At 51.6% G+C, this 22013-nt stretch overlaps 1 protein-coding gene across 7 annotated transcripts; it reads left to right on the forward strand.

Moving 5' to 3' along the window:
• Positions 1-30: 30 nt before the first annotated feature.
• On the forward strand, positions 31-21651 carry CA2H19orf38 (chromosome A2 C19orf38 homolog). 7 transcript variants are annotated; one of them, XM_045045547.1, is made up of 10 exons: positions 31-481; positions 4686-4809; positions 7908-8008; positions 9130-9432; positions 11686-11778; positions 12938-12965; positions 13933-13976; positions 15146-15183; positions 19319-19426; positions 20161-20764. In XM_045045547.1, exons 3-10 carry the CDS (start codon positions 7978-7980, stop codon positions 20305-20307), a joined length of 792 nt encoding a protein of 263 aa, XP_044901482.1. In that variant the 5' UTR covers positions 31-481; positions 4686-4809; positions 7908-7977; the 3' UTR covers positions 20308-20764. The 7 variants fall into 7 exon arrangements, 5 of the variants coding, with proteins under 5 accessions (XP_044901482.1, XP_044901485.1, XP_044901493.1 ...); XM_045045550.1 differs by lacking the exon at positions 4686-4809; XR_006590161.1 differs by lacking the exons at positions 31-481; positions 4686-4809; positions 19319-19426 and adding exons at positions 15368-15504; positions 16174-16340 and having other exon boundaries at positions 6924-8008; positions 20161-20298.
• Positions 21652-22013: the final 362 nt, after the last annotated feature.

Below are 22013 nucleotides of genomic sequence, written 5' to 3' on the forward strand. Positions count from 1 at the left end.
GCCTCCGGCTGTAGTCTCAACCGATGATGGGGAAAAAAAAAATGACAAAAATAAGTACTATGATGGTGCATCTTTCTCAGGCAAAAGTTAAGACAACTAAGTCGGAGGCGGGCCGGGACCTTCTAAACCCCTCCCTGAAGTTTTCCCAGAGTAAGCTGCGCGCTACCACCGATGAGCGAACCTGTCTGGGTGGAATGGACCTGTACGCGATCCGTAGGGCTCAAGTATAAAATGATCCCCCTGGGCCAGGAAGAACTTTTAGTGTTGATGTGGGCTCTGTGTTGTCTGTAGAGTCTCACCCTTTATTCCTTAGACCTGTCGCTTTGTCAGTTTCCTCGTCTGTAGTTGGAGTGATGGAACAACCACCCCATAGGGCGGCTGTGAGAGTTGAGATGGAACCCTTGGGCTAGCACTCATTTTTCCTGGCGTAGAGCCAGCCCTCCCTACACACCAACGGTCTCAAACTCTGGGGGACCAGCAGGTAAATAGAGTAACTGAAGTGGCTCAGGGTATGAAAAACGACAGCCAGATTGCTTGAGAGTTAGAAAAGGGTGTGGGCCTGGGAGCCACGAAGGCTAGTTCCAACCACTCCCGACCCTTGGCTTGAAGACATCACCGTGCGGGGCCTCTGTATCCTCATCCATAAGATGGGGGTGATACTCGTCCTATCTCACTGGGCTGTTGTTGAAGATTAAATGGGAGAATGCTTGTTTAGCGCTTAGCACGGTATAGGCCCTCGGTAAATATTATCTGTTACCTTCCAGGCTTATTGCCCACCTCTTCTCCCTGTTTGGCTTAGAGTGTTTGGAGGCGACCTCCCTCTGGGAAGCCGACAGATAAGCAGAGTCGCTGTAGAAACGGACTCTGATTGATGATTCCGTCTAGCATTAAAAAAAAAAAAAAAAAGTTTAGACGGAAATGTTGAGTCTTTAAAGACAGGCCTTGGAGTGGTTGGCATTTGGTGACAGTTACTCTTCAAATACAGCTGATGGCTGTCCTCTCCTGCTTTTGGAGAACTTGGGGAAGTAACACCACTTGGTTACGTCAAAGATCATGGACAGTCAATGTTAGTTATTTCTTTTCACTTCCCCAATTGTCTGTCATTCAGACTCGCTGCTTGGACGTTTTGAAGTAGTTGTGGAGAATGGGTGATTTTTTTTTTAAAGTTTATTTACTTATTTTGAGAGAGAGAATGCGAGCAGGGGAGGGGCAAAGAGAGGGAGAGAGAGAATCCCGAGCAGGCTCTGTGCTGTCAGCACAGAGCCCAATGGGGGGCTCAATCCCACCTGAGCCAAAATCAAGAGTCAGATGCTCAGCTGACTGAGCCACCCAGGCACCCCTAAAATTAATGATTTTAAAGTGAGTAATTCAGTGGCATTTATTACATTCACAGTGTTGTTCAACTGCCACTTTTATCTACTTTCAAAACATTTTCATCAGCCAGAAAATAAACCCTGTACCCGTTAAGCCTGTACGTCATCCGCTCCACCCCCCCCCCCCCCCATCAGCTCTGGCAACTACCAACCTGCCTCTATGAATTTGCCCATTCTGGATGCTTCATGTAAATGAAATATGTGACTATTTGTGTCTGGCTTCTTTCACTTAGCATAATGGAGGTTCCTCCTCCTAGCATGAATATTTAATTCATTTTAATGGCTGAATAATAGTCCATTGTATGGATATACCACATTTATCCATTCAACCATTGATGGGCATTGGGGTTGCTCCCATCTTTTGGACATTGTGAATAGTGCTGCTATGAGTATTTTGAGAATCTGTTTTTAATTCTTTAGGGTATACACCTAGGAATGGAATTGCTGGGTCATATATAACTTTTTTTTTTTTTTTTTAAGCAGAGCCTGAGACAAGGATTCAGGCACACATGCTTTAATTTCTTTTAATGTTTATTTATTTGAGAGAGAGCAGGAGTGGGGGAGTGGCAGAGAGAGGGAGACACAGAATCTGAAGCAGGCTCCAGGGTCTAAGCTGTCAGCACAGAGCCTGATGCAGGGCTCGAACCCACGAACCACAAGATCATAACCGAAGTCGGTCATTTATTCAACTGAGCCACCCAGGCGCCACTCTATGTTGAACTTTTTGAGGAACTCCCAGACTGTTTTCCACAGTGGCTGCCCCGTTTTGTGTTCCCACCAACCACGTATGAGGGTTCCAGTTTCTCCACATCCTCATCAACACTTGCTATTTTCTATTTTATTTGCATTATAGCCATCCTAATGCGTGTGAAGTGGAATCTCATGGTGGTTCTGATTTGCATTTCCTTGATGCTGGGCATCTTTTCAGGTGCTTCTTGGCCATTTGTACCTCTTGGGGAAATGTCTGTTCAAGTCCTTTGCCAGTTTTAAAAGTGCATTGTCTTTTTGTAGTTGAGTTACAAGAGTTATTTATATATTATAGAGAGCAAGCAGAAGAAAGAAAAACAAAAACTTGCCCGGATTTATTTTGGGGCACTCCCTCAATGCTTTTTCAGGCATTTACAACTCTGCCTTGGCCTTCACTTCCTGTTTGTGCTGAGCCTAGAGATGAGCCAGAAAGCTTAGAATCTTCTCCAGTCTTTTCTGAGCGCTTCTGCCCTGGACATGCACATTGCTTTCTAAATCCCCCAGGATATATGGGTGCTTCTGAATGTCCGAACTACCCAGAGAAACGCTCACCCCAGCTTTTCCTCCTAGCTCGTGGCACGCCTGTTGTGAAAATCTAATAAAAGGAAACCTCCTTTAAAATGGAGTCAGGAGGGGAGCCTGGGTGGCTCAGTTGGTTAAGCGCCCAACTTAGGCTCAGGTGATGATCCCACTGTTCGTGGGTTCAAGCCCCGCATTGGGCTCTGTCTGCACTGACAGCTCGGAACCCACTTTGGATCCTCTGTCTCCCTCTCTGCTCCGCCGCCACTCATGCCCTCTCTCTCTCAAAAAGAAACAGAAAAAAAACTTTTTAGATGGAATCAGGACAGAAGGGCTAATGCTCACACCCTACCACTCATTGTTCATTGCAGACCTGACAGGAAGAGATATGCCTTGCAAATTGATAGTTTCCTACCTGATTTTACTACCTCAGCAGGAGGAGAAAAGGTTGTCCCTTCCCCTGGTAACAGCCCAGCCAATGAGACACTGTCACCACTCAACCAATGAAACATCGCTACACTTCCAACTCCCAGTTTAATCCAATGGACCTCTTGTTCTTAACAGCCTTCCTGACTCCCCCCTTTCCTCTATAAAAGAGTGTTCCTCTTCTTCGTTCTCCAGACCTGCCCATGCTTTTGCTTCAGCTTGCTTGTCCTTAGTTGCAACTCTGTGCTTTTCCTGAATAAACCCATTTTTGCTAGTAAAACCGTTGGTTAATGTCGTCCCCAGTGACAACATTTTGCCCCAGGTGGCTGTGGGTTTTCTCCTTTGCCTTACACTATTTTTCAGGAATGCGTTCTGAGTTCAACAGACAAAGCGCCTTGAGTCTGTCCCACAGCTAGCCCTCAGACATGTTAGAACGGACAAACACAATACTGCCAACCTCAGAGACCCAGGTACTGGACCCCCATACTGGGGTGCTGTCCCAGTATACCCCAACATGGGCTGCTGTCCTCAAGACCTCCACCATGCTGGGAAGGAGCTGAGAGCAGGGTGGGGAAAACACCACGGAGCTTTCCTCCCACGTTCAAGGTTCCTTTTCATTTTGATTCAATGTTCACTTGGTTGGCATAAACCTTTGGCTGTTTTCCAAAGTTCAGATAAAGTTGATTGTGACTGTGTTTGCTCAGTTTGTCAAAGCTTCTGCACAGGGACGGGCCCTCGGAGCTACCAACTCCGCAACTTCTGCCGACACCTGGGGCCTGAATGGGTGACCCTTGTGTCCTTCGACTGAGCAAAAACTCTCCCCTGTCCAAGTACTTAACAAATATTTGCTGAGTGTCTACACTGTGAATAAAACAGACTCTGTCCGTGTCCTCATGAAGCTGCCATCCCAATGTAGGAGCCAGCTCAAACAAGCTCAGCGCTCAGACGCCTTCAGGTAGTTACAGGCGTTAAAGAGTAAATGCTAGGTGGTAGATGGATGGCTCATTTCACCTGGGTGGAGTCCGGGAAGGCTTCTCAGAGGAGGTGGCATTGCATCTCAGACTTGAAGTCGAAGGGAGAGGAGGCAAGTGGAGAGAACAAGAACAGTGCCCTGAGGTGGGAAGGTACTCCGAGGGCTCAAGGGGCAGCAAGGAAGTGGAGTGGAGGGAGGGGAGTGGTCAGAAAAGTGATGGGAGCAGCTGTGCAGGCCACATGTATAGGGTCCCTCTTCCCTTGTAGCACTGGCCCCGTAGTCAGCCTGGGGCTCTTACAACCATAGGGAGTTTGCAAACTAGCTTCTGGAGGCCACGGATCCCCCGAAATTATAACCAAAAGATTCTGAGAGTGTGTGCTGGGCAGTCTTTGTGTCCCCCACCCCCACCCCAGGGCCATTCTCCACCCTTTCCTGGCCTGCTGTGGAGGCTGATCTCTACACACTGGGTCAACTTAGCTGCCTTTCCCTCTCACATCCACTTGGGGTTGGCTCTGGCAGGAGATCTGAGGGCCGGAGAGGAAGGGGTAGGTGTATATATTCTGGCTCCCACCCTGTTGGTCTGCATGCTTCTACCAAAGCCCACGACTCCAGCCCTCTCCAAGTTCCACAACTACCTTCCTCCCTAGCAACTTCAGGCCTGAGCTGGTAACAGCTTCCTGACCCTGGGGAGTCAGCATCCCTTGCTGATTTCCCTTCACTCTGCCCATGACTCCTCAGTTGTACCTCTTATGGCTGCTGTGACTAATACAGGTAAGTGTGTCTGTTTTTCTGAATTCAGAATTCTAGGTTATAGATTCCTGCACCACGTTAAATGCTCCCAGGATGGAGTCCTTAACATCCATCCAAGGACTTTAACATATATTATTCCCTTCACCTAGAGTGTCCTTCCCTTGTCTCCTTCTCAGCCTTTTGCAGTCCGATAACACCTCCTCCCAGAAGCCCTCCCTGAACCTGCTGAAGCCAGGTTAGGAGGGCCCCCTTGGTGATTGCCTCCATTATAGCACTTCCTCAACTGGACTCTCATTGTCTGCTTGTCTGACTCTCTAACCAAACTCTGAGCATCCTGAGGGCAGGAGATTTTTTTATTCCTCATGGTGTCCCTGGAACTTAGCAAAGTTCTGAGCCCTTGATGAAACACTAAACAACCGGTAGAATAGATAAGACAGGAATCTCTCTTAACTCTGTTTCCTACACACCCAGGATAGAGCAATAAAAATAGACTAAATGAATATTTTTTGGCTTTCAGGTCAGACAATCAAGAAATAATTGTGGTTCAGGGGTACCTGGGTGGCTCAGTCAGTTAAGTGTCCAACTTTGGCTTAGGTCATGATCTCACAGTTCATGAGTTCAAGCCCCACATAGGGCTCTGCGCTGACAGCTCAGAGCCTGGAAGCTGCTTCATATTCTGTGTCTCCCTCGCTCTCTGCCCCTCCCCCACTCACACTCTGTCTCTCTGTCTCTCTGTCTGTCTCTCCAAAATAAACATTGAAAGAAAGAAACAAAGAAAGAAAAAAAGGAGGAGAAAGAAAGAAAGAAAAAAAGAAAAGAGAAAGAAAGAGAAGAAAGAAAGAAAAAAAGAAAGAAAGAAAGAAAGAAAGAAAGAAAGAAAGAAAGAAAGAAAGAAAGAAAGAGAAAGAAAGAAAAAGAAAGAAAGAGTGAGTTGTGGTTTACTGTGTGCCAAGCACTGGGGTAAGCATTGTGAAACTACAAGAGGCACCACAGACCCATCCCTGCACCATGGAAGGAAGAGAGGAAGGAAGAGAGCTGGATGAGTTCAATAAATTCAAGCATGTTTTGTAAACCACCATAACCCAATTTAATGGATATTTACAGAATATTATACCAAAACCCTGCAGAATGTACTTTCATTTCAAGTGCATATAGAATGTGGATTGAGATATGCTGGGCCATTAAACAAAGAATCAGTAAATATCAAGGGACTGAAATTATATGGAGTGTGTCCTCTGACCACAAAGGAATTAAATTAAAAATCACTAACAGTAAGCTATCTCAAATGTTTGGAAGTTGACACATTTCTAAATAATGTGTGGGCCATAGAAAAAATTCACAAGTGAAATAAGAAAATATTTCTACTTAAGCACAATATGTCAGAGTGTTTGGGATGCAGTTAAAGCAGTACATAGAGGGAAATATATAGCTTTAAACGCTTATACACGAAGATAAAGTTTTAAAATCAATGTTCTAAACTTCCATCTTAAGAACCTGTGAAAAGAAGAGCCAATGAAACACAAGGTAAATAGAAGGAAGAAAAATAAAAAGACAAAAAGCAATGAAATCAAAAACAGAAAATAGAGAAAAACAATGAAGCCCAAAGCTAATACTTTGAAAAGATTAATAAAACTGATTAACCCCTAGCAAGACTAATTAAGAAAAAAAGAGAAACAACACATTACCATTGAAAGAAGGAACATCACTACAGACCCTACAGACATTAAAAGTGTGATAAGGGAATACAAACAGTCTTATATGGATAAGTTCTACAACTTAGATGAAATAGACAAATTCCTTGAAAATATAACATGCCAAGTTTAATAAAAGAACATCACAATGCACTGTAGTATAATTCAGCAAGGAAATTTTTCTAAGTCCAGAGAGATCTCGAAAGATTTCTCAGAAACGATATTTAAGCTGAGACCTGAAACAGAAGTGGAATTTTACCAGGTTTCCCACCTCCCCCCAGACAATTTATTAATTTTTTTAAGTTTATTTATTCTTGAGAGAGAGAGAGAGAGAGAGAGAGAGAGAGAGAGAGAGAGAGAGACTGTGAGAGGGGGAAGGGCAGAGAGAGAGAGAGATACAGAATCCAAAGCAGGCTCCAGGCTCTGAGTTGTCAGCACAGAGCCTGAAGCGGGACCCGAACCCACGAACCACGAGATCATGATCTGAGCCAAAGTCAGACACTTAACCGACTGAGCCACCCAGGTGCCCCAGAATTTTACCAAGTTAATAGAATTGTGTCCCAGGAAGGAGAGACAGCATGTGCAAAGGTCCTGACATTGGAATGAGTTTTGTGTATCCAAATAGAAAAGTCCACAGTAATGACCCTTTTTGTTGTTTAGTGAACATATGCTTACATCCTTCCCTGGGGTAAACCTCCAGGTAGACCCGCTTGACCTGAACAGAAATGTTTAGAGAGACCAAAGCAAACTTATCGGTAAGACAGACATTTGGAAGTTTCTGGGCTGTAAACAGGAGGCAATTTATTCTGTAAACTGTAACATTTCCTCATTTTGGAGCCAGAGTTCCCTCTCACCTGGCTGGTGACGAGCCTGTGACCTCAAACTGGGAGCACTCACATCTCTAGGCATTGCACTTCATACCATGAGTTCCTTGGATCTAATAACCTGCTACTCTTAGCCCCATTCTCCAGAGCCGTGAACTGAGGCCTCAAAGAAGGATCACATCTTGCCTGAGGTCACAGAGGCCAAACACTAACCACTGTGCTTTACCAACTTCCCCCAAATATACATTTCAACTTTGGAACTGGTTGGGCTGAGGTTTGTGTTTTGGGCATAGGTTTCCCAAATAGCCCATGGTCCTTGCCCTTCCTCTTCAGGAGGAGAAAACACACACACGTACACACATGTACACACACACACACACACACACACACCTGACCATCTTGGCCATTTGTCCCTCCTCCCATCTCTACAGAACAGTGGCCACCAAGGTGCAGAGCAGTGCCAGGATCTGATGTGCATCCGTGGAAGGGGCGGGGAGAGGAGAGAGTCCCTTTCAGTAGCCAACTGTGTGTGTGCAACTTCCTGCCAGTGAGGAAACATTCGTTCAAATCAGCCCTGGTTCTCCTCCCTGCTCTGGCCTCACAGGAGGAGTTGGCAGTGAGCTGTGGGCTGCACTGGCCTCAGCCAGACTTCCTGGCCAAGCTCAGGAGGAGAGATGCCCTGGACTGTCCTGCTCTTTGCAGCCGGTGAGCCTGATGTCCCCTGTGCCGCCCCCGCCCCGCTCCCGCCACCCTCGCCCACCTGACTCTGCTCTGGGGGCAGGAAGCAGCACAGGGCTGCCTCCTCCAGGTGCCGGCGGAGGCTGAGCCCTGACAGATCTGCCCCAGGGCTTTGGAAACGCCGCCCCAGGAGCATGGCTTTCTCTTAACGGGCTCCTCATCAAACCCCTCCCCCCCATCAAGGGTATCAGAAATCCCACCCCACCCACCGGGGACAGCAGTGCCCACGCCCCATGACTCAGCCCCACTTGGTTTCTACAGGCTGCTACCTCTATGGCTGGGGCACCAAGAGGATCCGCTGGGGGGTGGGGGAGTAGCTGGGCAAAGGTCCGGAGACTGGACAATGTAGATCTCACTTGAGCTAGACACTCTGCTCAGGAGCCTGGGGGCAGCCGGGGAGACACTTGTCCCTCCTACAGGAAACTGTACCCCAAAAACCCCGATTCCTCAACACAGCCTGGGAAACAGGAGAAACCCTCTGCCTTCCGTTCCTTCTGTTCTTTCCCCGGTTCATCCCCTCCAGCCACCCTGGCTTCTCAGAGAACCCCACACCCTTTCCATTGTCCCAGCATGTGCCTGTGTTCCTCCCTCTGCCTGGAATGCTCTCCCCCAGCTCTTCCTGTGTCACCTCTTCAAGGAAGCCCTCCATGGCTGCTCCAACCAAGGCAGCCTTCCCATTATCCTGTCTGGGGTGCGCACAGTGCTTCTTGCATCTTTGAGAACATCAGCCCCCCCGAGGCAGGCATGTCCAGCTGTCTATGTCGTTCGCTTTCGCCGCTCTGTCCCCGGCCTCTGAAACAGGGCCTGGCATACAGTGAGTGCTGTTGATCGAAGCGGCAAGGGTATAATTGCATTGCTATGCGGGAACCACTGCTGTCATAATGAAATGACTCAGCAACAGTGACCGTCCCCCCCCAACCAGGTGCTAGCACCCAAGCCCCTGAACACAGCAGCGGAGTGGGATACTAGCCTCGGGTAGTAAATACAAACCAAGGCCCAGAGGGGGTCAGCCACTTGCCCAAGGCCACGGAGCCAGATGGGCCTCTGCTCTCAGCACTCACCCTGCGTCCCTTTTTTCTGCATTCCAGGCTCCTTGGCCATCCCAGCACCATCCATCCTGCTGGTGCCCCCACACCCCAGCAGCCAAGAGGACCCCATCCACATCGCCTGTGTAGCCCCCGGGGGCTTCCCAGGGGCCAATTTCACGCTGTACCGCGGCAGGCAGGTGGTACAGCTCCTGCAGGCCCCCGCGGACCAGCTGAGCGTCACCTTCAACTTGACCGGAGGAGGCAGGGAGGCTCCGGGGGGCACATTTCACTGCCAGTACGAGGTTCTAGGTGAACAGCCGCAGCTGTCTGACCTCAGTGACACTGTGAGTGTCTCCTTCCCAGGTAAGGCCCTCCAGCGGGCCCCTCACTGCCTGGGGCTCCATTCTCTCACCGCTGAGCCTTTGCTTATGCTGTTCCCTCTGCCTCGTGGGACCAGCCAGGCCTCCGGCTTGCCAGCGCTCACCCACCTTTCCTTGGTCAGTCCTCAGTCATCCCACGCGATGCGTCCTGCCATTCTCCCCATGTTGCAGATGGGGAAACCGAGGCATCAGAGATGGGGGGGCTCACCCAGGTCACACGGCTAGCGGGCAGCGGAGCTGGGGTTCCGTTGGCTCCGATATCTAGGCGTTAACACCTCCACACTCTGCTTCACCCTCCCCTCCTGGCCACGTAACATTTTTGAGCACCTACAGAGCACCAGGCGCTGGCGAAACAAAGTCCCTACCCTCTCACAGCTGACATCCCGAGGGGATGCAGACAGACGATAACCAAGGAGTCCAATATATAGTCAGTGTGCCAGCAGGAGACAAAGTGGCAGGGATAAAATACAGCCTGGTAAGGGGTGTCATTTTATTTTACTTTATTTTATTTTTATTTGAGAGAGAGAGAGTGTGTGTGTATGCATGAGTAGGGGAGGGGCAGAGCGAGGGGGAGAGAGAGAGAGAGAGAGAGAGAGAGAGAGAGAGAGAGAGAATGAGAGAATCCCAAGCAGGCTCCACGTTCAGCACAGAGCTTGATGCAGGGCTCGAACCCACGACCCTGGGATCATGATCTGAGTAGAAATCAAGAGATGGTCACTCAACCAAAGGAGCCACCCAGGTGCCCCAAGGGTGTCATTTTAAATACAGAGAGCAGCCAAGGAAAGCCTCTCTGAGGACCTGAATGAAGGGTCAGCCATGTGGGTAGCTGGGGCAAAAGGGTCCCAGCCAGTGGGAGCAGACTGTGCAAAGGCCCTGAGGCCGGAACATGCCTGGTGTGATTGAGGAACACAGAGGCCCTCTGTAGGGCTGAAGCATGGCGGGCGAAGAGGAAAGTTGGGGGACAAGAGAGCAGGGAGGTGGCGAGGGGGAGCGTGCTACACCTTTGGCTGCATTAAAGACTTTGGCTTTTCGTCTCAGTGAGACAGAAGCCCTGGGAAGGCTGATATTTTTCTGTGGTCTTTTCAGGACAGGGGGCTGGGTGTGGGCTCCGGATCAAGGAAGGAGCAGCAGGGAGGGAGGAGCCTCCAGGTAAAGCCTCTGCATCACCATCAATCAGAACATTCCAGCTGCAAAGAGAACTTTGTTGCTAGCAGAGGCCCCCACTTAAAGAGAACTTTGTTGCCTCCAGAAGGCCTAGTCATTGAGGTGACAGAACAGTCTGGGCCTTTGAGCTCCACTATCAAAGGCCCCCTTCTCTCACCTTGAGCCTGTGGTCTCAGAGTGGGGAGGTGACAACATCCCTCCTGCCCCAAATGAATGAATGAACAAGGACTAACAGTGTGAGAATACCAAGCATGTGTCTCTCCTTCCCCTTCCTGGCTTAGCTCCTGATCTCCATGGGGATCAGGTCATCTCCTCCTGTCTCCTCTGAGAGATCTCCTCTCTCCAGGGAGGGGCAGCCAACTCCCTTTCAGAGAAGTAAACTCTGAAGCTGGGGCTTCATGCTTTTGTGGCTGGTTTCTGCATGGACCTCAGGGTCCACCATGGGGCTGGGGGTGGATGTCATCTGACCCCCTGGTACCCGGCTGAAGCCAGCAGGACCCTCAGGCTGCAAGTCACTGGAAACTTGACTCAAACCGGTTTCAGAAACAAAAGAGAATGTGCTGGTTTGGCGAGCTGAAGTCGGTATGCAGTTTTGGCTTCAGGCATGGCTGGATCCAGGTGCTCATAAAGAAGTCAGGAATCAAGTGCCACCTCTCCGTTCAGCTTTCTCCTATATCTTATTCTCAGGCAGGACCTCTCCTTCATGGTGTCAAAATGTGCCTAGAGGATCCAGATGTATATCCTACCAGCTTTGTAATTCTGGCCAAAAGAGTAACCCTCTCTTCCCAGTAGCCTAGCCAAAGTCTCAGAATTAGCTCTCATTAGCTCAGCTTTGGCCACACGCCCATCCCCGAACTAATCACCATGGCTGGGGGGTGGGGGAATATGCTAATTCACCAGCACGGAGGTTTGCTAGATCCCCAGTCCAGCTACACCAGCGTCAAATGGTTGGGCAGGATGGTGGGGGGAGGGCTGGATCCCCACACGTAATCTGGAGAAATGACAGGTGTCCCACCTTCACCCTCGCGACCCCGTAACCTGCCCCCTCTCTCTTTTTCTCGTGTTCCTCTAGTGCCCACTTGGATACTGGCACTCTCCTTGAGTCTGGCTGGAGCTCTCCTTCTCCTTGCTGGGCTGGTGACCCTTGCCGTGGTGGTCAGGAGAGGTAAGAGCAGGCAGAGAAAGCATGGCCCACCAGCTGCCAGCGTGCAACCCCTGAACATGTAAATGTTCCCGTTTCTTAGAAGTATGGAGGCACACGGCCGGGGAGGTCTCACTCCAAAACTTAGCCATGAAGAATCCTCCAGAATGCAATGCAATGTTGGGGGGGGGGGCAGGGGAAATTGACACACACACGCACACATTAAAGTTTACTTATTTATTTTGAGAGAGAGAAAGAGTGGGAGTGGGTGGCAAGGAGGGGCAGAGAAAGGGGGAGAGAGAGAATCCCCAGCAGGCTCCATGCTGTCAGCACAGAGCCCGATGCGAGGCCCAATCTCGCAAATGGTGAGATCATGACCTGAGCTGAAATCAAGAGCTGGTCTCTTAACGGACCGAGCCACCCAGGGGTCCCGATAGATATATTTCAATTATAAAATACATATAACATAAAGTTTAACATCTTAACCCTTTGTAAGTGTGCACTTGCAGCAACATCAAGGACACTCACTCTGTTATTTTTTTTTTTAATTTTTTTTTCAACGTTTATTTATTTTGGGGACAGAGAGAGACAGAGCATGAACGGGGGAGGGGCAGAGAGAGAGGGAGACACAGAATCGGAAACAGGCTCCAGGCTCTGAGCCATCAGCCCAGAGCCTGACGTGGGGCTCGAACTCCCGGACCGCGAGATCGTGACCTGGCTGAAGTCGGACGCTTAACCGACTGTGCCACCCAGGCGCCCCCTCAGTCTGTTATGAGACCATCACCAAGGTCCAACTCCGGAACTTCGTCATCTGCCCAAACTGAAACTCTGTCGTTCCCTTTAAACACTAACTCTCCTTTCCTCCTCCCTTAGCTCCTGTCAAGCCCTGAGATTGACATTTAACACAACAACAACAACAACAACAACAACAACAATTTTACACGCTTGTTTGAAGTTTTTACCCGCACACATTACTTATGTCAGGGGCAGGGGGTTGCTGTAACTCTCCTGTTGAGGGGCACATTGACAGAGAAGGCAAGTTTGGGTCACAAACGTATGAGGGGGCCTTGGGATTCGTGTGTGTGTGTGTGTGTGTGTGTGTGTGTGTGTGTGTGTGTGTTTGCAAGCAGGATGCAACCATGACCAAAATCTAATAAATGCTTGTGTGTTTTTTTGTCCCCAGTGAAAGTAAAAAAAATGCAGAAGAAAAGGTGAGGCCATCATCTCTGGAGACCTTCAGAGGGTGGTTTGGGGGAAATGCATACCAAAGGGTTGGGGGGGGGGTGGGAAGTGCAGAAATTCCTGTTGGGTGTTAAGGACTCTGAGGCATGGCTGGGTTCTGGGGACAGAAGGGGATTTCCCTGGCTGGGTAGGCTCCCCATTCCACACAGCACCCTCTGGTGGGAGGGCCGCTTAATAGGAACGGGCGCCATTTACAAAGTACGTGGGGTATGCAGGGCCCTCGCTAGGACCCTCCGCAGCTAGAGCCCGCAATAGCTCCCAGCTGCAGAGGAAGCTGGCTTTTTTTTTTTTAAGTTCATTTATTAATTTTGAGAGAGCGCGCACAAGAGCACATGTGAGCTGGGGAGGGGCAGAAGGAGAGGGAGAGAGAGAATCCCAAGCAGGCTCCGCACTGTCAGTGCACAGCCCGACATAGGGCCCGAACTCATGAACCACGAGATCATGACCCGAGCTGAGGTGGTTGCTCAACGGACTGAGCCAGCCAAGTGCCCCTAAATGGCCCCATTTTATAGACAAGGAGACTGAGGCTCAGTACTGGGTCACACAGGGAGCAAGTGGCCGAGACTTCCTCACATCCCTTAACCAGTGCTGGGGGAGGGGAGTGGCACCCCCTGGGGCTCTGCTGTGCCCAACTTGCAGCCTGTAGGCAGTGGCCCTGGTTCCTGGGCTTTTAGGATGTACCAACTGGCCCCCGCCTCAGTTTCTCCTCTCTGAGAGAGGGGTGCCCCCCCCCCCCGCCCCGGCTGCCTAGTGGCATAGAGCTAGCGGCAGCCCCAGGGATCGAATCCCGACTTCACCTGGCGGTGGGGCTCCTACAAGAGAATTTCCATCTGAGGGGACTTAGGGAGGATGCGAAGGAAGGTGTGGAGCGAAGGCCAAGTGTGGAGCCAGGGGCTTCCGGGAACAAGCCTCACTCCCTCCCAAATCCCTTTGCAGAGAGCGAGAATCCTGCTGGGCCCAGATCAACTTCGCCACCACAGGTCTGTACCTTCTTACTCCGATCTCCTGCTGGGTCAGGGTCACCCCTTCAAAGCTCTATCAGACCTCATCACTTGCTCCTGAACCTCTTCGGCGGCCGCTCACTTCCCTTAGGGTCAAGAACACACCCTCCCCTGCCCGCACCCCCCCTCCCCCCACCCCAGGTTCCAACTCTCACCTTCTCTCTTTGCCTCGTCCTCATTCTGTGGTCGTCCTGACCTCTGCCTACAACATACTTCCTCCCTCCGGTCTTAAAGGCCACCTTCTCCGGGAAGCCTTCCTTGACTCCTAGACAGGGTCTGGGCTGTCTACTTACATTGCCTCCAGCACCCTATGATTCTTCTTACCCCTCAGGATAAACACAGGTAATCACTGCCTGCTGTGTATGTAATACTCGCCTCCACCGCTGGACGCTCAGTTCCACGGGGGACGGACGGCGTCTGCCCACCGGGGCATGCTGGGCGCTTTGACCATGCCTGGCACTGCCCTTAAATGGAGCCCCCCTTGTGACCCAGAACGTGTCATTCCGAAGGCTTCCACCAGGGGGCGAGAGGCAGCCAGTTTGTGCTCTGCGAGGCTCGGGAAGGGCTCCCTCGCGGAGAAATTCCATCCGCTACTTCTTTCACTCTCCAGCACATTTATTGAGCCCCTACTAGGTGCTAACGTTTGGGGGAGGCGTCCCTCAATGACCAAGACAGGCGATCTTTGCCCACGAGCCCATACTCCAGTGGGAAAACAGTCGATGGCATGTGGGACCCTGTCTGGGGTGAGGAGGGTGGTCCCGGGCGTGGGGAAATGAGTTGTAAGCAGAGACCGGCAGGTTCAGAGTAGCTGGGTGAAGGGCAGGCGATTGGAGGAGCCCCCGGGGCGGGGGAGGAGCTGAGAGGTGCTCTGTAAAGTGGGAGTCGAGAGGAGAAACCCATTTATCAGAGGGCAGCGAGGGGCCCCTGGGGGAGGGCTCCAAGCGGAAAAAGGACAACGTTCAGTTTGCGGCTGGGAATGGTTCACGCTGCGGAAGGGGCTGGAAGGGACCGAAGCATGCTGGGAGGCGGATCCCAAGCCCTTCATCTCGGTGGACTTGAGGCCTGTGTTCTTAGGGGGAGGGCCCCCGGAGGGCGGTGAGCAGGGATTTTAAACTGGCCCCTGGTTTTCCTTTCTCTTTCTATTTTAGATATGACCTTTGACAATTCCCTGTTTGCCATCTCTACGGTAAGTCATTTCATTTCTCGGTTCTGGTTTTCTGCTGACCGTCCTAACCTTAGGAAGGCCTCCGCCAGGCTGGGTCGACTAGATGTCTGGGAGCTTCAGGGGTCCTGGGAAAAGCCTAGAATCACTGAGCAGGGTTTTGTTTGTGAGCCAAGAGTTGGCTCTGATAAATCCCGGGGGATTGCAGGCAGCCACGTCCAGGCCTCGTGGGACAAAGAGCAGGATTCCCCCCGGGCTGGAGCACTGGGACAAGAACAGCACAAGGCTTCCAATTCTTCAGCGCTTCCTAATTCCTATGGGCGGAGATAGACGAGGCCACGCGGGGTAAGAGTGAGAGGGAAGCTCACTTCTCACTTAGACAGGAGCCCCAGGAAGCCTCAGAGACTGGCGACAAGCAGGGGGTAGCTATGGAAGATCGCTTCAGGCTCCGGACACGTTGTTGGCACGGTCCAGATAACTGGAGTGGAGCCAAGTGAGGAGTCGAGGGGCGCCCCGCGGAGAACTTTGACTTTTTGCCCCAAAGTGAGGTGGGAGCCATGGAGGGTTCAGAGCAGAGGGAGGTGACCGAGACAGGTGCTCACAGGCGCCTTCTGGCGGCTGCAGGGAGGACAGACTTGGGGGGCGTGGACGCGCCGGAACGCGGAGGGGTGCGGGGATGCAGGTGGGGGGCGGGGACCAGAGAGAGGCGACTGTGCTGGTCCAGACAAGCTAAGTGGTAGGTGGCTTGGTCCCGCGTGCTGGCAGCAGAGGTGGGAGAAGCGCACAGATTCAGGGGACAGGCATTCAGGGGGCAGGAAACACGGCGCTGACTTCGGATGGGATGGTGGGCGGAGGGAGCAGGAGGAGGGAGGCGTGGGGGAGTCTTGAGGCGCAGTAGGTTTGGAGGGACAAGAGACAGGCTAGCCCACCCGGCGATGCCCAAGGGCAGGTGGAGACGGGACTCTGGAGTTCCGGAGAGAGGAGCGTGGACATTTCAACTGTCCCCCCCCCCAGTCACAGGCGGCAGTCCCTGGTGTTCGAATGTGACAAGGAAACGGAAGGGCCAGTTCAGCCCCGGTCTCAGCTCCCGGAGCAGCTCCTGTGCTGTTAAGAAACAGCCGGCAGCCAGGGAAGTTCTAAAACTTTCTGGGAGAAGCCACGCGGCTCAAGGCACCATCCTGGTGATTTTTCCTTTTTCCTTTTATATAAAAAAAAGACATTTACAGGGCGCCTGGGTGGCTCAGCCAGTTAAGCGTCCGACTTGCAGCTCAGGTCATGATCTCACGGGTCACGGGTTCCAGCCCCGCGTCGGGCTCTGTGCTGAACAGCTCGGAGTCCTGGAGCCTGCTTCAGATTCTGTGCCTCCCTCTCTCTGTGCCCCTCCCCTGCTTGTGCTCTGTCTCTCTTTCTCAAAAATAATAAACAAATTAAATTAAAAAAGACATTTACAATGAAACAAGTGGAAACAGATGAAGACAAGGAGAAAAGTTTAAAAAGTATCTTAGTCCTGGGGCGCCTGGCTGGCTCAGTGGAGTGGGCCAAGCGTCTGATTTCATGATGTCAACGGCTCACGAGTTCCAGCTGCGCTTGGGGCTCTCTGCTGTCCTTCCAGGACCGGCTTCAGATCCTCCCTCTCCCTCGTTCTGCCCCTCCCCCCTCTCAAAACTAACTAAACACTAAAAACATAAAAATGTTTCAAAAATAAATAATTAGTATCTTAGACTGGCTGGCTCAGTAGTGCATGTGACTCTTGATTTCAGGGCTGTGAATTCAAGCCCCACATGGGGTGTGCAGCCTACTTAAAAAAAAATAAAAAGGAAAGAAAAAGTATTTTAGTTCTTGTGACTCTATAGGTTTTTTTGTTTTTGTTTTTGTTTTTAATTAAAATTGGGGGGGCAGTGACTGGGTGGCTCAGTCAGTTAAGTGATTCGATTGCAGCTCAGGTCATGATCTCACGGTTCGTGAGTTTGAGCCCCGAGTTGGGCTCCAGGATGGTGGTGTGGAGCCTGTTTGGGATTCTCTCTCTTGCAAAACAAATAATCTTAAAAAATGATGGGCTTGGCTCAGTCGGTTAGGGTTCCACCTTCGGCTCAGGTCATGATCTCACAGCTTGTGAGTTCGAGCCCCTTGTCGGGCTCTGTGTTGACAGCTCGGAGCCTCGAGGCTGTTTCAGATTCTGTGTCTCCCTCTCTCTCTGCCCCTCCCCCACTCGTGCTCTGTCTCTCTCTGTCTCTCAAAAATAAATACATGTAAAAAAAAAAAAACCACATTAGAAAAAAAATTGGGGCGTGCACCTGCCTGGCTCAGTCAGCACAGCATGTGATTCTTAATCTCACAGTCGTGAGTTCAAGCCCCACATTGGGCATGGAGCCTACTTTAAAAATACATATTTTTAAATCATGAAATACGTCCATATGTCAAAATTATATATATAGTAAAGTATCCTTCTGTCACTAACCCCTGCCCACACACTGGTCTCCTCCACACATACAGGTAACCACCATTAGTAGCTTCTTCGTGTACATGTAAGGAAAGGTGAAAATAGGCCATCTACATCCTCACCCTTTCTCTTTCTTTTCTTTTCTTTTTTTTTAAGTTTATTTATTTTGGGACAGAGAGAGAGAGAGTATGAGCAGGGGAGGGGCAGAGAGAGAGAGAGAGAGAGAGAGAGAGAGAGAGAGAGAGGGAGACACAGAATCCGAAGCAGGCTCCAGGCTCTGAGCCATCAGCACAGAGCCCGATGCGGGACTCGAACCCATGAACTGTGAGATCACGCCCTGAGCCGAAGTCTGACACCTAACCGCCTGAGCCACCCAGGTGCCCCGATTTTAACCATTTTTAAATGTTTATTTATTTTGAGAGAGAGGGAGAGGAAGGGGGAGGGGCAGAGGGAGAGGGAGACAGAAGATCCGGAGCAGGCTCTGAGCTGACAGCAGAGAGCCCGATGCAGGGCTTGAACCCGTGAACTGTGAGATCATGACCTGAACTGAGGTTGGAAGCTTGACAGACTGAGCAACTCAGGCACCCCATACCGTGTTAACCATTTTTTAAGTGTCCAGTTCAGTGGCATTAAGTACATTCATCGTGTGCAGCCCTCCCCACTGTCCATCTCCAGGACTTTGTCTTGCAAAAGTGAAATGCCCCCCCGCCCCCCCCCCCCCCCCCCACTGTACACTAATTTGTCATTCTTAACAAATCCCAGCCCCCAGCAGCCACCATTCTGCTTTCTGTCTCTGTGGGTTTCCGTATTCTGGACACTTTATGTAGAAATGATGCCATATAGTGTTCATCCTGTTGTGTCTGGCTTATTTCATTGAGCACAATACCTTCAAGTTTCATTCATGTTGTAACATGTGTCAGAATTGTATTCTTGTTAAAGGCTGAATAATATTCCATTGCATGTATATAGCGCATTTTGTTTCTTTGTTCATCTGTTGAGGGACACTTGGGTTGTTTCCACCTTTTGGCTACTGTGAATTGTGCTGCTATGAACATGGGTGTGCAAATGTTTGAGTCCCTGATTTCAATTCTAGTTTCTTTCCGAAGCACGAGAAGCTATGCTGTTGGCTGCAATAAAAATAAAGCAGCTAACAGTTCTCCAGCTAGCTTGTATTGGGTTACCATACTGAAGGGTTAATGTTCACTTTATAATACCCTATGAAGTGGAGTTCACATTTTTTCCCCAAATGTTGATTTTTGAGAGAGAGAGAGAGAGAGAGAGAGAGAGAGAGAGAGAGAGAAGGTGGGGGAGGGGCAGAGAGAGGGGGAGACAGAGGATCCAAAGCAGGCTCTGCACTGACAGCAGAGAGCCCAATGCAGGGCTGGAACTCACAAACCATGCGATTATGATCTGAGCCAAATTTGAACGCTTAACTGACTAAGCCACCCAGGTGTCCCAGGAGTTGACATTTAAAAAAAATGTTTATTTATTTATTTATTGACAGAGAGAGAGAGAGAGAGAGCGAGCGAGCGCACAAGCCGGAGAGGGACATAGAGAGGGAGATACAGAATCAGAAGCAGGCTCCGGGCTCTGAGCTGTCAGTGCAGACAGGCGTGGGGCTCAAACCCACAAACCACAAGATCATGACTTGAGCCGAAGTCAGACGCTCAACTGACTGAGCCACCCAGGCGCCCCTGAAGTTTTTTTTTTTTTTAATAGACAAGAACATTGAAGCTAATTATGGGCCTTAATGGGGTCATCCAGCTAGGCAGGTGCAGGACTGGGATGGAACCCCAGCCAGCTGTCACCTACCAAGCTTTGGTTTTAGTAAGTTCATCTATTCTTTTTTTTTTTTTTTTTTAATTTGTATGTTTATTTATTTATTTAGAGAGAGACAGAGACAGCATGAGTAGGGGAGAGGCAGCGAGAGAGGGAGAGAATCCCAAGCAGGTTCTGCGCTGCCAGCACAGAGCCCAATGCGGGGCTCAAACCCATGAACCGTGAGATCATGACCTGAGCCGAAGCCAAGAGTCAGCCCCAGTTCATCTCTTCTTGCCTGGCATTTGGGGCAGGAGCCTCCAAGGCGGAGGAGAGGATAGACTTCTGAGGAAGGTTTTGTGGGAGCCCAGGCAGGAGGGGAGGAGATGATGGTAACAGTTTTGTTCACTTAACAGTTGGTACTTGCCACGTGTCAGACACTCTGTCTCTTTAATCCCTTTATGTTTGTAGCGACTCTAGGAGGGGTGTAGGAGCGTTCTTCCCATTGCGTAGAAGGAAAAAGTGAGGCACAGAGGGGTCAGGTTACTCCACTGACGTCAGACTTCTAGGCCAGGGCGGAGCTGGGGTTTGAACCCAGGCTGTCTGATTCCCTACCCAGCCTACAGGAAGTCAGGAGGACAGAAGGCAGGATCTGGGTCCTAAAGCTGTGGGTGTGTGCGAGGGTGGGGGGTTGTGAAATGGGACCTGAGGAACTGGGGGAGTCTCAGTCTCAGAATGTAGGGAGACCCGAGATCCAGAAACCCCAAATCACACTCTTCTCTGTTTTTCCTCCATGGACAAAGAAAATGAATCCAGAAGATCCAGCCACGCTGGATGCTTGCTCGGGCTCCGTCGAGACACCTGGCAACTCTGGGCCCCGGAAAAGGCCCACTTCCACATCTTCCTCGCCCGAGCCCCCCGAATTCAGCACTTTCCGGGCCTGCCAGTGAGGCTGAGGATCGGGGGCCCCTCTGTGTCTGTGCATTCTCCATTCAGCCCCCTGTCTTGAGGGCCTGAGGTTGCTCTAGCTACTTTGGGTTTTCTGGCTGCTGCTTTCTCAGGGAATTGAATAGAGGAGACCAAGAGAATCCTTGGCCTTGGGACCTTCCTCAACAGAGGAGCAGGAGTGGCAGAGGGGTCGCCCACATTGTCCTGGAAGCTGGACAGAAAGTGGGAGCACTCTTTGGATTCTACCCAGGAAGGAGATGTTAGGATCCCTGTGGCTCTCAGCTGGGCCATAAGAGGTCTGAATTCTCTGCACACCCTTCCAGTTTCCTCCTCCTCCTGCGGCGTCTGACTCGACCAGCCCAACTGGGTTTTTGGAGCATAGGGTACCTGGGGGTATGTTCTGTATGTCTGTCCTACTGGCATGCCTAAGTTATTAATTATAACACGTGTTGAGCTGTTCCCAAAGTCTCTGTGGAGTGTAATCCTTCAAGCCCAGGATCTCTGGGTCTAATCACTGGATGCCTAGCGGGAGGGGAGCAGTACCCAAATGCATCAGGCTGTCAAGGTATATGGTGAGGCCCCTGGGGGTACAGGAAGGGGCCAGTGTCATGCGGGGTCTTTGCTAAAGTCCTTGCATTGGTGAGTACAGGGAGTGGAATGATGGGGGCATTGATGAGGAGGTCCAGAGAACTGTGGGAGCTGCAGAAGGTGGGAAGCCACCACAAGCCTTTTGGGACCCTCCGGAAGAGAATGGAGCCCTGGAGCAAGGGGGTCTTGGAAGATAGTTGTATGTGTGTGTGCGTTTGTGTTGTGTGTGTCCCTGTGAAAAGGGGCACTTGATCCTGCTTTGCTGGATTCGTTGGCTAGTCAGCGCTGGGGGGAAGGGCGGGGCTTAAGGGAGGGACCCAGAAGGAGGGATTCAAGAATTTTTTGTGGGGGAAGAGATGGCCAAGGATGGAGGAGGAGGGTGCTAGGGGAAGCGGGCGGAGACGATGGGGAAGAGATAGGAGCAGTTGACTGCTGGGAGAAGGGACCTTTCCGCAGATTCAGGATGAGGGCGGAAGCTGAGTCCCACCTCAAACTGATTTTCCCTTCTGGAAAGCGGGGTAGGGGGGTGGGGCCACAGGCTGGGGGCGTGTCCAGGAGCCTGGTCCCGCCCCTGCTCCGGCCCTCCTTGTGAGCGGAGAGCCTCACAAAGCCACATCCGGGGGCGGGGGGAACAGGGCCGGTATAGGGGAGGGGCCTCGTCGTACCGGCACCCCGCCCCCCGCGTGCCTCCTCACAAAGCCGGGCAGGGCCAGGGGGCGGAGCTCGGCCGCAGAGGCGTGTCGTAGCGGAAGGGCGTCAGACCCTCCTCCACCGTTCGCCGCTGGGGAGTCGCCTCACAAAGCGCGGCCGTTTGCGCGGGGCGGGGCCAAGGGCGTGTCCACACGGCCGAACACCGCCCCCCCCCCGGGGCGCGCCGCTGTCCCCGCCCCGCCCCGAGTCTCCGCTCCGGCCCCGCCCTACAAAGCTCGGCCTTTCGAGCCGCGTCGGGCCGGGGGCGTGGCCAAGTCCTAGGGGCACGTCCGCGAGGCCGAGCACCGCCCCCCGGCTCAGGCTCCGCCCCCGCCGTTCCTGGGCCGCGGAGCCACCTCACAAAGCCGCGACCTTACGCGCGGGGCGGGGCGGCCCCGCCCCCCGGCGCCCTCTTCCTCCCCCACCCCGT

This window comes from Felis catus, chromosome A2 (assembly GCF_018350175.1).
Source record: "Felis catus isolate Fca126 chromosome A2, F.catus_Fca126_mat1.0, whole genome shotgun sequence".
NCBI classification, from domain to species: domain Eukaryota; kingdom Metazoa; phylum Chordata; class Mammalia; order Carnivora; family Felidae; genus Felis; species Felis catus.